Genomic DNA, 17,085 nt, shown 5'->3' on the forward strand with positions numbered 1-17,085 from the left:
AGTACATCCCTATGGACATCAACGGTTCCATTTAGAGGCATCTAGTCTCACCAGTAATCAGCAGCAAACAGCGTACATAGTTGTGACGTGCTATCATATAGGGGTATCAGAAACAACAGAAATCAGTTAAGTTCATCACTCTCCATCTGTGACCTCTTTTCATATTCCAGAAATAGCTCCATCACAACATCCAGCTACATCCGTGTCTACATGTTGCATGCACACACACAGACATGCAGAGCAGCGCAGTGGAGGGTGCAGTGTGACATTTAGACCATTTCTCCTGTGATAGGGTGCTCTCATCAAGCCAGGGTGGACCCTTGCAACATCAAACAGTCACAGCCAGCAGGTAGCTCTGTCTCCCTAAGGGGGCTAGATGGATGGAGCGTGTCTCTTCCTGTGAATCTGAAGAATCTGCTGGCTGTAGACAGTCATAGTTTCTAAAGTTTTTCTGATGACATCTGCTCAGCACAGGAAGCATTAGTGATCTGTAACATGCTTGTTTATCACGTACATCATTACAGCACTGACTACATCTAATAAAGCTTGGGGACACAAAGTTCTGCAAGGACAAATTCCCACTATCCTGTTTCTTCAAAAAAAAAAAAAAAATCTTCAGAGATCACATTGTGAGCTGATATGAAAATCAAGGCGTGTGCTGTGTTTACCTAATGATTAGTTTGCATGCAGCGCTTCCTCAGTGTTACAGTCTTGGAAGACACACGGCCTCATAATTCAGCAAAAGTGCTCCCATTTTGACTCCTTTTGATGAGCAAGAACAGCTACAACTGCCGCTACCGCGACCGCTGCTACTCCAGAGACATATAGACCATCATTTTTGTTTCACGCTTATGAACTGAAACCAGGTTGCTCATCTTCTCTGCTATTAACTGGCTCACAAAAGCAGCATCATGCCTGCCTCCTACAAAAAAAAAGGATTGCTTCTAGCTGAGAAACTCTAAATAAATAAATAAAATAAAACAAAACATGGCAGCCGTCCTGCAAACACTAACAAATTTCTACTAAATGCATTTCTGGGTGGTGCAATAGCAAATTTGGATTATGTTTTTGTACTATACTATTTACAACACCCAATTTTAATAGCTGTTATTAAGGCTTATTCAGGAGCGGTAGGGAGTCAAATTACATCTTATAGATCTCAGTGTTTGCTCGGCTGAAAATCTGACTGCTTTTACCCAATTCTTTAGTGGTTATTTTAAGTAATACGAGTCCCTCTTCTAAGATAAATTTACCATTACAGCCAGAATAGTGCAGTTAAGTAGTGGCCTTGGCAAATATTTTAGGAAATTCAAACATCCCAGAACATTTTCACATATTCACAACCGCTTTAGGATACTTTAAACAAAATGGCGATCAAGAAAAAAAGAAAGCAACAAAGACCGACTACACTATTATCGAGGGATTTTCTGACTTTTAAGGGATTTTGCATTCTATGATTTGTCCAAAATGTAGATTAAGATTAAATAAACAGCCTCCGATGTTGCGTCCCAGAGCAAAATCCTTATAGTGAGATTACCATTGATTTGAACCTCAGAGGTGAGGTTTTCATGCATTAAGGAAGCTCTCCCCACAGCGTTTTGCAGACATTACAATATTTCACATAACCTTGGCAATACACTCCCTTCACCCCCAGCACACATATACTGAACACACAAGATCTGTCTAATGCTCAATACCTCAGAGAGCCCTAAAACCTTAACAAGGAAGACTTAATAAATTTTCAAAGTAAATGGGTGAGAGCGGAAGGAGCTATTATCTTTATGCTGAATGAAGCTAAATGAAGGCAGTTGCGTCTTTCCATGGAGCGAGCAACACTGATGGTATTCAGGGAAACACTATGCTTTGAAGTGGGGAGGGGGAGGGAGAGAACAAGGGGATGTGAACAAGCTCATTGTTCTCTATAGCTGTACAATGAGACACAATGAGCAGGCAATTGGTCAGTATTTTGTCCAAATACATCTAAATTCTGGGCTTTCTGGGTCGAGGGGGGTGCTGCAGCCAAATGCAGCCAGGGCGGGGTCACCCTGGACAGGTCACCAGTCCATCACAGGGCCAACACACAGAGACACACAGAGACCAACAACCACTCATACTCACACTCAGACCTACGGACAATTTAGAACCACCAATCACCTTAAACATGAATTCTTTGGACAGTGGGAGGAGAACCGGAGCACCCAGACCAGGCACGGGGAGAACATGCAAACTCCACTTAGAAAGGCCCCAGGCCTGGGAATCGAATGCACAACTTTCTTGCGATGCCACAGTGCTGCACCCACTGTTGAGTGCTACTTGCAAATTCTTATGAATAAACAACAGAAATTATTTTGAGCACATTGATATACCACGAGCCAACAGGAAATTATCATCTATCCAGACATCCTCTGTAAAAAGGTTGCCTTCAACATGAAGAGTTTTGCTCCAGAGCAATGATTTTCACAGATGGTGCAGGGAGAAATGCACAAGAGACAGAAATAGCAATCACAACCAGAAGCTTCATAGATTTTAACTTTATTCAAAAAAGAAAGTTTCTTCTGACCACAGTTTTCTTTTCTAACAAAAGCCACAACCTATCTCAAGTGTGTCAGAAAGCCTAGAGGTGGACTCCAGGGTCTGATCAGTATTCCTCCTCTTGCATCAGCTGATCTGAGCTGTGCAGAGCAGAGTGAGGTTGTTGGTGCTGTAAACTGCTGCTCATACACTCTTCATTTTAATACAAGCACCAAACAAAAGCATGTTATGAGAGACTTTAGCATTTCTACAAATGCAACAACACAGCACAGTGGGAACTGATGATGTAGAAATCTCCACACTTGCATGCATACAAATGCCATTTTACCACTGACACAAACAAACAAAAATATTGATAATTACAGACTACACCTACAAACGCACAAATACACCAGCAGTGTGGGTGGTCAGGTACATAATACCTCATAGTAGGATGATTTATTCCAAAGCAAAATAACAAACAAATATTATTAAACACCCAAATTATACATGATCATGCTGATGTTGTTTTTAGAGCACACAAACTCAATGTGCTTGAGACTATAAGGTATATTGTCTTGTCCCAAGCAGGTGGGAGGAATCGTAGGCGTACTGTGTTTCACCTCTTTAAAATATTGAAAATAGAGACCCCAAACCTTTCCAAGCTCATCATTTTAGTGTTGTTAAAACTAGAGGTTAGGAATTCCTGAAGCTTGAAACAGGCAGTCAAATAAAATACCGTGGTATTTCTGTTAGAACAAGCCTGACTGACTTTTAGGCAACAGACTCACTGTTATTGGTTTAAACAGAAAATGTTTGCGGGCTCATATTTTTTTTAGCCACTCAATATTCTCCATAAAATTCTGTATGCTAACATGCTTCTAACATCTAACATCTAACATGCTGTGCCCATTTCGGGAATATGCTCATCTGTTAACGTATTATTGGTTGATCCCACACAGTGATGATTGCACAAAACACATATTGCAGTGCACAGTAGCTGTGGAGAATTTTGTGGGTATTGTTTCAACCCTATTAAATCCACTAATTGTGATTTGCATGAATGCATTATTGTATATCTATAGTCCAGGATTCAGGTGCTAACCACATGATTCTCTATAGTTAATTGAGGGACAAGATAATATAATGAAAAAGCTTCCAAAAATATCCCACAAACCCTACTTTTTCCAAAACCAAAAAATTATACTCCCCATCTCAGCATCTGCAAAACATTGAGAGAAAAAAAAAGGCTCCACTACATTATTAATTACTTTTATTTATTCATCCCTAAAGAGTGCCAGGGAAAAGTAAGACAAGCATTAAATTAATTAACCATTCCTTCCAAATTTAAACATGTACATGAGGAATATCTATTAGAATTACCATTTCACTGGAAGTGGCATTAGATATAGCAGGAAAATGAAATGATTTAGGTTGAGCAGTCTTATTAGTTCAACATTTTAGTCACATAAGGAAAGATCACACATACATTTTGTATTTCCTAAGAATGAGTCAGTTTGCCACATGTATGCTCTATCCCTGATGGGAGAGAAGAAGGGCAGGAAATTGTCAGTGGCATGCAATGTCCATTGTGATCCCTGAGTCATAAACTTTGACATTTTGAATGTTTTATATGTTTGGAGTGACAGGATAGGTGAGGTTGAATTATCAGTTGCTTTATGCTGGTGCTGCATGCTTTGAAGGTAAAAACAGCAAATCCACTAGGAAGTGGTAATTGTTCCATTTGGATATCAAATTTTTGTGTGCCTGAAGAATAAGTCTGACCTCAAAATTACATCATGCGAGTGCCTCAGAAATTAACAGTGGTCTCAGTGTGTGCGTTAAAGGGTGTAAAGCCATGGTCACTGTGTGTGTGTGTGTGTGTTTAACTGGGTGGGAAATGATGTAGCAATAGCTCATGGTAATCTGTTGGTCTCATCTGGCCTGCAGCCATCTGCTAAGGTTAAAGGTCACTGAGAATGATGACAGCTTTGGCTTTCCAAAAGCCTCAGATCTGGAGGAGTGCTGATCTGGCAGCAAGGGAAGCTGTGTAGAAGGTGGTCTGGCTGTTGTTCTCAATGGCTTGAGAAACACATGTTGATGTGTGATTAGACACATGCATACACTTAATTATATGCAAGTTGCTTGAAGCAGATCACACATTAAAGCTGAACTATGTGCCTTTTAATCAGTGCATGGATGTGATGTGGAAAAACATAATTAGTGACGAGGGTAAGCCCATACTAAAGGGGTCGATGGTGAACATATCCAATCCTATCACACATACACACATACAGTTATGGTCAGAAGTTTACATACACTCTTCACACACGTCATATTAATTTGGGTTTGTTTAATGATTTATTTGAATTGATTTTCTCTAATCCACACAGGGTCAAAATTATACATTTAGGCACAAATATTTACATATAGTCACCTAAATCTGAAGTGCTGAAGGTTATAGGCTGTCTTTTAAATTGACAAGGCCAAGACTTATTAACTTGTTAACTTAGTTGTTCGAAAAACACTCAATGGACTGATCAGCACTTAAAACGAGTAGATGGTCGAGATGAAACTTGCTAAGGGATATTGCACCAAGTGTTAGTGAGAGTGTACATACATGTACAGTGTATAATCATTCCACCTGGAAAAAATTATAATTCAAATAAATAATTCAAAGTGCAAAATTAATATGGCATTCATGCCCTTGATGAGTGTATGTAAACTTCTGACCACAACTGTACATACAAGCAATGTCAGTGTGACTCGTACTGGATATTATTCCGAGAGAGGACTGATATAGCTACCACCTGCAGCAGCAGGTGGTAAATAGTCCCTTAGTACAACCATGTGTCATATGTTGTCTGCAGCTTTGACATTTCTCCAAGGCTCTAATTCTCAGCATGAATGCTGAGGATGGTACTGTGAAAAGAAAAGAAAGTATTCTAGCTTCAGAGGGAAATAAAGAAAAGAGACAGTAATAGGTTTGGCTTCATTGGGCTTCACTTTACGTGCTGCTGTGCTTTGCGACGACAGCTTATGGTTTACTGTGCTCTACTGCCATGGTTGTCTATGTCCTCAACCATCTTGTGTAAGAAAATCTGTGACAAAACAAAAAAAACTGGGAAACAGGTTCGTAGTCTTTTAAGGGTTTCGATTATCTGGAAAAAAATAATGATTGAGGGGCATTGTTCAAAGAAACCAATCACTATTCTGGAATTTCAGTACCATGTCTTCCCCAATTTTTATGGAGGTTGTACGGTATAATTGGTAATAAAGAAGTTCAAATATTGGAATTTAGACAGAAGAGATTGTGAGGTTGATACCAGAGGCTGTTAGTAAAACCTTAGTAAATGTTTTTGTAATGAAAATATGGTCTGTCTTTAGTTTCAAGTCTTCAGTTCAACAGGATGTAAATTTTTACATTTTCCCATTTAGAGGAAGTCGGTCTGTACCACATAAGAGTGCAGAGCAGGTAAGATCCAGCTCTCACTCCTTATTTCCACCTTCTCCCCCACTAGAGGTATCATAATGGCAGTACATTAGACAGCTTTCAGAAGTGTAGCTTAATTGGTGCAAAAGTCAAGAAGGGATGCTGCAATATATGCACTGTAAGTGCTTTATGCTCATAGACAAAAAACAATAACCAAAGTAATAACAATAATAATAATAATAATAATAATAATAATAATAATAATAATAATAATAATAATAATAGAGACTAGATTCCAACTACATTTGACAAAGCTTGTTCCTGACACTTGGTGATATATAAGACTATAATAGGACTCCATTGTCATCTTACCAACAGGGTAATTACTTTGTTAATAGGAAGCTGCTGCTACCTGCTTTCTCTGTTAAACCATTATTATAGGAAGACACACATGCACCCATCATTAAAAGCCCAAACACTGGTCTATGGTTATCTTCAACAGTGATGTGGTCTCAAGTTCCATCCTATTTTAATGCTACTGTTATTATTATGCTATGATTGTCCTTTCCTTGCGAGCTGCTAGTACACATCCAGCTGAATTGGAGGATGAAGTGATCAGGCAGGTGATTCATGTTCCATCTCTTTCTGAACACAGATGTCTTTTTGCAATCCAGCTCAGCCGTAATAGTAAATAACTCAATTATTCCTTTAATTTAAAATATGATGTAAATTTATTATGTCAATGGCTAGCTATATCAATAATTGAATACAAACAAATTAAACAGCAAACATAATGCCTCTTACCACTGCTGCATAATTTTAGATAATTGAAAAGTTGCGGATAATTATATCGTACTATAATTGCAATGTTGACAAATGTTTTGTATAAACTAACTGTAATTAATAAAGGAAAATCAATTTAACTGTCGGTATAATTGTGATCGCAAATGCTCAGGAAAGGAGAATTCATGATAGCAAATGTTCATAATACAAGCACATGACTCATCATCCGTGTAGTGCCTATTTTAGAAGAGAGAATTGAAAATAATACATGCTATATGCTGTAAGTACCATGGTATGCCCTTTCATCTGCAGCTGAATGGACTGCTCCTTATTATGAGGGCTTTCTGCAGAAAGTCGCACTGACCCTTCCTACTGTTGTTCTTTTTCTGAATCTGTATCCTTTTCCCTTTCACTCTGTCGCCTCTTGGTTTCCAAAGATTCCAAATGCTTGTGGGAGCCAGTTCCGGCGAGAGAAACAGCTTTGTATTCTTTGTTGTGATTTAATCATGTTCGCCTGTGTGAGTGAGAAAGACAAAGAGAGACAGAGAAAGAGTACCTGCCTGTCTGTCCTGTGACTTAGATACTATGTCCCTGAGGAATGTAGTTTTAGAAGCTGCTGATGGAAACTATACACTACACAGATATCAAACCATGAATGCACATGGACTCAAGACTCACAGATGCAAAAACACACACAAAATGACTGTGTTCCTGCACGGGTGCATTATGACTAATGAGCATACCATGAATGAGCTAACCCATAATATCAGATAAAATAAATAAATGGTTGAGAAAATCCTACGCCAGATCTGCCTACAGTAGAGTTACACTACACAGTAAGAAAGTATTCCATCATTTAAGGCCTGGCGGGCTGCTCTGTCATCTACTGGACGCTGACACTAAATGTCTTTAACTCTAATTCATGTTGGCATATGAAATTATGGGATTTGTCTGGACTTTGGCTGGACCACTTGAGGCCAGTCTGAGACTTTTCACAGACGCAGTGACACGTTGTCTTGGCTATGTGCTGCAGGTCATCGTCATGCTGAAAGGCAAGCCAGCGCCTCAGCCTCAGGTATCGTGTAGTCTGCAGTAGGTGTTTTCAATGATTTCTCTGTGTTTAGCTGCATTCACCTGCCACTCAATTGTGGCCATTGTCCCTGCAGCCGAGATGCCGCCCCCATCCAACAGCATAATCCTGCTATCATCATGCTTCACTGCGTGGACGGTATAGGGCTGATGAGCAGTGCCTGCTGTTTTCCAGACAGTGTTATGACTTCTGTTCAGAGAGTTGTGTTTTTGTTTTTTAATCTAATTTGTCTAGAAAACCTTTTAAAACAAGCTCTTCATGAAGTTTGTTAAATCCCATTCTGAAGAGTCGAAGCTGCTCGACTATAAAGGCCTGATTTATGAACAGTTCCTGTGTTGATGTGTACCAGCAGGTTCTGCCTTCTCTGCAGAGGATGCCTGAAGCTATTGGTTCTTGGCTACAAGTTGCAAGATCCACTGAATAAAACCTCCCTGACCAGAAACCTTCTTGCCTGACTATTCATTTTAACCAGACACCAAACTAAAGGAATAGCACTGTTTATTACAAAAGGTCACTGTGACCTTGAACACTCATAGATTTTCATTTATACCCTTGTTCTGATCTCTGAATACCATTTTATCCACTTGAAATGAAATAAATGACACAATAAATTTTTCAAAATGTTAAGCCCAAGTTTCAACTACAGTGGCACGGTGCATGTATGGCCTTGTAGTTGTTAAATAAGTACCACAGTGAGCAGTGTGATTAAAGGGTAGAGGTTTCCTTGAGTTTATCAAATACCTGATTCTCTTCAAGCTGTGCCTAACCAGCCTGAGCTGTATAACCAATGGCTGATGACGTAATGTCTTAGAGCTTGGGTAGGCAGTAATTCTTTAGCTGGTCATCACCTCCTCTTGCCTCTTTTTAATTGTTTCATGTTTGGCCAGTCACAGGTCTCCTCAGAAAGAAGGTGTTCTTATTGTCTATTCTACAAATGCGAATGTGTTCTGATCCCTTCAGACATGCCGTACTGTGATGCTGACCACATTTGTGATGTTCATTCAAAATTGTTGTAATTATCTTTGAACCTATAATATGAAAGGTGATGAGAAGGTATGTTGAAACGTGCTAGCAGCATAGCTTTCTGCTTACTTTAGTGAAAGGTTTACAGCTTGTGTTGTGTAAATGTATGAAGGGCATGTATATTTCCCTGCGAGAGCTGCAGGAGGGCAGGTGTGTTTTCAAATTTGGAGGTGTTTTTTGTTTTTTGTTTTTTTCCCCATAGACTTCTGTCTACACTGGCTGTAAATGACCTCCCAACTCGCTATTTATTCCCTCTGCTCCCTCCATCTGTTCATAGTTCTATTCATTCCACCCGATTACTCTCATTTCACACCCTCTCTCCTTCAAATCTGATTCTGAATACTTAAAAGGGCATTTGTTTTGATGGGAGGAGGAAGAGTGACACAGACTTTCATGTAAAAAGCAGCTATAAATAACCAGTTAGAAGGACTAAGGAGAAGAAATGGAGAGGGAGGCTAGAGAGAAAATAGGAGTGGGAGTAAAAGTACACCAGCTGTGGGCTGCACAAATATTTGGTAAGCAGGGAGCATGTAGTAAAAAAGAAAACAAAGACATAGTGAAGCCCAGTGCAGGATGGCCTGCAGAGTGCTGTTGAATCCAAAGCAGGCGAGTCAACAGAAGGCATTTCATAAAATGTCTCGACAAAAAAAAAAGAGAAGAAAAAGAAAAAAGAAGCACGTCTCATAACTCAAACATGACCCCTGGAACATTGTGCATTTGCTATAAAGAAGCAAAGCACATTAGGATTCCAATATAAGAGCACTGCACACACCAAGAAAATTCCTAAATGATCCATTGGTGCCATTTGGAGGTTATGTGCGCCGCTGTGGTGTGCATCAGTGGTAGTTAGGGGATTGGCTTTCCTGCTTTAAGGATTCAAAACAGGAGGCATCAGAGGGAAACCATTCACCATTAAACCATTCTATCTCGTTACTCTGACCTCCTTTTATGCCCATCCTACTTTCTTCATATGCTGATGATGTGACTTTAGATGTTACTGCTGGGGTCAAGTTGTATTTGGAAAGAGTTTCACAATACTATCCATGGCTGAGTAGGATTACAATGCTCAGGCTTAAAATGAGAAGCAAAGGGAGGGAATAGAGAGAGAAGCTACAGTATGGCTTGTGTGATTAGATACAGAGGTCATTTCTAGATGAGGGTGACCACAAAGAGTTAAGCCTGACAGGACTTACTGGTGATTACAGAGCGTAGACAAGTAAGTGTGAGTGTGTATGTGTGTGGGTGTAAGTCATTTGAAGCTCTTCATCAACACTTACTATTTCTGACAGAACAAGCACTCAAAGATGCAACCGCGCACACACGGGCGCGCACACACACACACACACACACACACGGAACAATCAGTATGCAGAGACAGTCACAGCCCTGACCCTTCCAGATATCTTATCTTCATCTCTGGGTTCAGATAATCCACACAGGTCCTCCAACACACACACAGAGAAAAAAACATAAACACACACACATTCAAGTGTCAGCGGTGCTTATGTCCCAGCACATGCTGTAATGATTTTTAAAAGGGCTGGCTTATCAGCTGTCTTGTCTGTAAACTGAAGAACACACTCACCTTAGCCATCTTCTCTACCTCTCAGTGCTCTGGCAAGCTGGATGGTAATCTCTTCTTTATTATACCACAATGTCACAGATTCCAATTGCTTGGTGCAAATCATGGTAAAACGACATGTTCTGCTGAGGATGCTGTCATGAATTTCAAGCTGTCGGCAATCACATGAATTTATTTCAAATTTATGCTTCAACAAATGTCTTATGATGTACTGAGAATATCTAATTAGTGTATTTTTGAAAGAGAGAGAATTTGCTGAAATTCTCTCAGTGTGAGTTGGAGAGTTGCTCTTCAAAGGTTGAACCATAGTTAGGTTAAGACTGCTTCTGCATTTTACTGCAAATTATATTCTGCTGGAGTATCTGTGCTAAACTGTAGCCCAGATACGATTTTTTAAAACTAGTTAAGTGCTTTAAGTTGAGCTTGACAAAAGTAAACTACAGCTTCGGTTTGTAATGGAGAATTTTTTTCCTCAGCATTAGAATGTGTCATTGCAAGTACAGTAATTTCACAGCAATTTTAATGAGCAAACCTCTCCTCCATGAGCATCTATGGAAAAATAAAGAGCATTTTCGTGTTGGAAGCTAAACAGATTTGTGTAAACCATTTAGTATGCATCTTGAGTCATTAGTGTCCAATCAATTCAATGTAGTGTTCTGCTGGAATACTATAGTTGCTTTAATCGCATCAAAACACGCAATTTTACATGACAATCTCAAATGTAGGTTGCATACTTAAAGCAAGCAACCGTGAGAACTGAGAGCTTGGATTCGAATGAAATCTATGCTGACTATCAGTTTCCTGTAACCAGAATAATAACAATGCAAATCCTGGTTGTATGTGGTTGTGTGTTATATTTGCAGGACCTGGACGTGCACATGCTGATACCGTTACTCTGGGGTGATGGCACATGAGAAAGGCATCGTACTGAGGTGGTAGGTTGGAGTGGGGTTTAGAGATGTACTTGACTGGATTCCAAGAGATCCCATGCCAAGTAAGGATTAGTTAAAATTCTGCAGTATCACATTCATTTACTAGACATTATCTTAAATAAGATAATCAAAGGAACATTAACATTTGTTGGTCACCATTACTCAAGTAGTTTTCATTCTTGAGCAATATGGACCCATTAAGACATTCCTGTGCACGTCTACAGCTATTGATTATTTTTGAAATTGAGTATTTTATTGGTTATTTCATTAAGTATTTGAGTTATCGAATAAATTATTTTGCCTTTTTAAATAGAAATGGTAAAAAAAGAGAAAAACTACAAAGAATTTCTTGAACACGTTTAAATTGCTTTACTGGGCTTTCCTCCGTGTACTTGAGTGCTTTTGGTTTAAGTGCTACATCATGGAAGTGCTGTATGATTTGCAAATTCCATTTTACAGTGAACGCACTGCACACTCTTATCGCTTTTTTGCAACTTGAAATTGTCCCACACCTTTCACATTTTTGCTCTTATCTCCTTTCCTGTTATTTCTTGGCCTCACTCAATCTTATCTATAATCACGTCAATGACTTTGCAAATATTGCGCGTCAGTATTAACCGATGATGTGAAACACAAGCTCAGCATATCATACAATAGGAGTTGAATAAATAAAACTAAGTTTGAATCAAGAAAAATTTACTTGATAATTTTTTGCCCTTTAATTTTTAGAATTACTGTAGTATTCGTTCCATACCTACTCCTGTGAAGAAATATTCAGTGGAGCTTTAGTGAGAGTGTATTTTTCCCTTACCTGCCACTGGTATTGCGTAGGACAACCAGGGCATCAGGGAAGCCATCCAAGTTATAATCCCCGAGGTGAAGGGCCAGGGGTTGGCTGGTTGTTCCTGGCATAAAGCTCCAGACTGTTTCTCTCCGCTGGAAATCTGACAGCACTGGTACCCACTGAAACAACATACCCAAAATTACACATGGAGGAGATATAAACTGCCTAACACCGGACACAGTAACAAAGAACAGGGGACAAAAGAATGATAGATGTGAAACAGTACAGAATAATAACTATATTTGAATTTTACTTTCCTTTTCATCTTAACCCTCATTTTACTGAACTATGCACTTCATTAGAAATTAATATCAAACAGAACAAGGTGAAAAAAAAAGGTTCAACTCTGACTTAGTACAAATAAAAAGTCATGTTTTTTGAGAAATTTCTCTATTTTGGGAGAATCTATGATAATTGTTGTGGAGATCTGGTACTTGACCCCACTGTTGGGTAAAATGTTCTCTTCACACCATTGCACTTTAAAAATACCTTGGGGATACAACAGGGATTTCTGAGCAAGTAGATATAAACTCAACATATTATCCATTCTTCATGGTTTGTGTATAAAAACTGTGCATGTTTTGAAATGTTGACATATTCACCATATTAGAAAACTGCTCTTAACTCTTTGTTAAAAAAAAAAAAAACCTTGGCAGGTTGTTGGAAGGAAGTCAGAGGAAGGAAATAAAGCATCCAAAGAAAATCTGCTCATGTGAAGATGTGCAGTCAACAATGCAAATCAAAGAACAAATCTAAAACCTACGTGTTATGAAGGTAAGTCATTAGGAAAGAAAAAATAAATTTGCAATGCTGGTCCCACAGGCAGAGATTGATTTGCCAATAGTCCGGAAACAAGTACACCTCTGCTGTACAACAACATAATGAACGATAAACCAAGGTGACAAACTGCATGTGCATTTCTAAACAGCCAATAAATGTCACATTATATTGTTCCAGTGAGTCTCAGTGTAACATGTGTAACCCGGACAAGATGTATTCTTTAAAAGCAAGAAAATGGTTTAACTTGAGCTTGACAACTAAAGCTACAGCAACTGGAGACATTTTGTTTTCCCGAACTGAGAATGTCACTGCGAGTACAGTAATTTCACAACAATTTTATGAGTAATTCCCCCCTCCAAGCCAAACTAGAGAATAATTTCAAACTAACAGTAATCGTTTTTTAATATATTTGAAAGTTGTCTTATCATCTAAGAAGACTGAGGGCACCACTGTATCTCCAGCCTACCCCTTTGAGGCCATTTAATGCTGCCCATGCTGTCAACTTAGGACTTCAACACAAGACTTATTCCTAAATGGCAACTAATAGCAATTATGTCTAGTCTTGTATCTCATCTACAGCACCACGAGAGCAATTTTCACAATCACTTCCAGAAAAATATGTACTTGAGAAAAGAAATGCAGATCACATTATTTGCTGGGATTTTCTTGTAAAGCCTCAGTTTATCATCTCTTCTCCTTGCCATACAGTACTGTCTCAAATCAAAGCTGAACAGAGAGGGAAACAGATCACCAAAAGACGATCAAACTAATCAGAACTAAAGAAAACATAATCAAAGACACCAGTCTAAACTTGACATGTGCTGGGAACAAATTTCTGCTTCATTTTAACTAGTAACCTTGCCTAATAATAAAGTACCATATCTGGATCTCTGGTTGCCCTAAATGCTTTTCTCTTTCCCCTTCAAATAAATGTGTTGAAGAATTTCTCCCATTCTTTAAACAAATGAGGCTTCTCTCCCTCAACTTGGCAATTCAAATGTTGAAGTAATAGGGCCCTGAAGGGGACCTCGTTTTGCTGTTACTACAGACTGATGTCTATGGGAAACATTCAAAGTAAAGAAGCGCACATAGTAAACAACATAAAAACAATCTGCATGCAAGAGACGATGCTTTGAAGAATCTTGCTCAGACCAATCATCGCGTGCTTAATATGAATAGTATTTCGCTGCGCAGCTGATTAATTTCTCAGAAACACTTGCACTGGTTAAAGTCTTTGTCATGACACCGTTCTCTTGCCTACAATTCTATCAAACTGGTGAGCATAGCTGAAAAATAGGAGCTATTACTTTTTAATTCTGCAAAAGAAAGATTTATTCTAACTGCCCATATTATCCTGCTGAATTCATTCTCATAGAGTTCCAACCAGTGACAGGCATGCTGGGTCTCTGTGCTTTCATTAGTGTCATTTCAATGAGTTCTTAGCCAGCTTGCTCTCTTCTGACTCACATAAAGTACAATGAGGGAGGTATTACAAGCAGTGACCGTTATCACACTTAATTCTCTCCCCCGCACCATTATCACCATTCAGTGCAGCATCTGTCTAGTCTACCATATCAACCAAATACTTTAGGCATATGTGGAATGCAAATTCAAAACCACAAAGTTTTATAAGTGACAGGTTGTGTTCATTTGCTGTAACAGACTTTGGAGTCAAAAAAAAAAAAAAAATGCACATCAGTCATTTCTGAATCTATTAAATGGGGGATTATTTACAACATGAAGTTTGGAACATTTCACAGTCAAATAAAATGACAGTGTGGGGCTGATTTTGGAAACATCCATTGTTGTAAACAGCCCTCTAATAGAGAGTGTGGGAAATGACAACTGTGTCACTTGGCATTCAATATGATCAGTGTACTCCAAATGTCAATGTCAACACTGTGCCAAAATGAAGGGGCACTCAGGACCACTTTTCCTTCAGGGACCAAAGACATTTGCCTGGTTTGACTCCACTGATGGTGCAGCTTTGATGCACCGTGAGGTTAAGAAAGTTAAGAAGTGTTACTTATTTTGTACTGAAAAAGTCTTAATTTCACATTAACATAAAATCTAAAAATGCATTTTAACTAAACTCTGCCTTTCCCTTCTATTTAAAGTCTTAAGACAGATAAAGTGAAGTTTTGGTCCCATTTGGACACAGTGTTATTGAGTACCAAAAGAAGTGAGTGGGCGAAAACAGTAATTATGCTTCTCTACATACAGATGGTGTCAGAAAATCAGGTGAATGATAAACTTAGACTCAGGCTGAATATTTTTCAGGGCTAAGAATGAACTTGGGGCTTAATGCAGTGCTGCCCAGTCAAGCTTTCATTAAATGACTGGTGATTGATGCAATGTCATTTGAAAAGCTGATTGCCTGCCATTGGATGTAAAGCTTGGCCATGATTACTGTCATCCTCAGCGGATGGGAGTGCTGGAAATGACCACTGTGCTGTTGCTGGCAGGATGAAGTGAAGAGTGGGAGACGTAAGAGGTGGCTGCCAGCCCATTTGTGGGCAGTAAACACAATGCTAGACATGGACGCACATGCACATTCACATTTGTGGACCAAAACGGAAGTGGAACCATTGTCATTTTGTTCAAAGAGTCAGGGGCCAAGGTGTTAATCTCAGCTATATAGTTTTCATGCTGAGGTTCCATTTTGAGGACATCCATTAACTCTGAAAGTAACATATGAGACAAAAACAAAAGGAGAAAGAATAGGATAATATGAGAGAGGGAGAGAAAAAAGGGGTGAATGAGAGACATGCAGGTAGTTTGGATGAATAATAGTTCAATACCTCCAGAGATAGCTCTGCGTTTCAATCCAAATGCCATTTGACTACAGTCCCAACTCCACAATCTGAATATTAAAAGCTTTACATGTGAATAGACGTTGAAAGTGGAGTAGTTTGAAGAGGGACGGGATTTCTCTCAGTTTCTCTCACAGAGCAGGTGGTCCTGTTTTCAAATAAGAGTTAGATCTTCCATCTTTTTTGTAATTAGTCTGCAAGGCGAATGAATTCAGCAATGAGTTATATTCACACTGGAGTCCTACGGTCTGTGCTTGGTGCTGCCGTGACATTCTCTCTCAGGAGAGGCTCTTTGCTGGCTGCCGGCCTTATCCACTGTAGACCACTGTGCTGGTTTTTACCCTAAGGCAATCAGTGTACTGTCTGCTGTGTTTTTTCGAACGCTGATTGGAGGAGGAGAGAGGAATACCAACAGCATGCAGTCTGGAAAAACACCTACGCCCTATCATGCATCAGGATTAAGAGGTTCTTCTGTGGGTTCTGTGATGGCGAGATGGATGTTAATAAAATTATAGATGCCATCTTAAGTCTAATTAATGCTCATTGATAAATGGCAGGAGAGCAGATGACAAGAAGAAGGATGATGAATCTAAATAAAGGGAGCATGGTGACAACAGAGAGTGGAAAGATGGTGTCAAAACTAACCATGCACATGTCCAGACATGCATGAATTCAAACCTATAGAGAAGAGCTTAATAAAGCAGGATCCAAGATTGAGCTTCAAACTTAAGTACTCACGGCTGTCGAAAATTAGTACATTATGGTGTTTTCTGCATTACCTAATGACAATGAGCATATTAGCAGACACACAACACAAAGCACAACAGTAAAGGTGGAATCGTATGTGCCTTCTTTTCCGGTGGATAGGGGAAACAATCACCTGCGGTTTGCCCAGAGAGTGTTTACCCTGTGATTTTTTTTACTGCCCAGCAGGTGAGTTGTAGGCAATGTGGAGGAAATGATATGAACATTAGTGAGGATATTAAATGTTACTAATCTGATCAAATCCTTTTTTATTGAAGCGACTGCAAGGATTATCTAGCCTAAGAGCTCTTTAAAAATTATTGATTTGTTAGTACTTTGCCATTTAATCATTGTATAGAATATACTGTTTGAATAATATCAAGTGTGTTTATCTATGGATTCATCTGCAGCACAATGACTTCCTGGTCAGGAAAAGACTGCTTCCAAGTCTATTTACCTAGAGTGACATTTGTTTGTTCAAATGGCAACATATGAACATACTGAGCAACAAACTGAATACGAGTTTGTGTTTTTGTGTGTAGGAGCATTA

At 39.1% G+C, this 17,085-nt stretch overlaps 1 protein-coding gene across 1 annotated transcript in view; it reads right to left on the reverse strand.

The window, feature by feature from the left end:
* The window catches only part of itfg1 (integrin alpha FG-GAP repeat containing 1), a 119,727-nt gene that overhangs the window by 52,674 nt on the left and 49,968 nt on the right, over positions 1–17,085 (reverse strand). The window contains exon 10 of the mRNA XM_029498554.1: positions 12,166–12,317. Within this exon, the coding sequence (XP_029354414.1) occupies positions 12,166–12,317 (152 nt within the window). The remainder of the gene's footprint in view (positions 1–12,165; positions 12,318–17,085) is intronic.

This window comes from Echeneis naucrates, chromosome 3 (assembly GCF_900963305.1).
Source record: "Echeneis naucrates chromosome 3, fEcheNa1.1, whole genome shotgun sequence".
NCBI lineage: Eukaryota > Metazoa > Chordata > Actinopteri > Carangiformes > Echeneidae > Echeneis > Echeneis naucrates.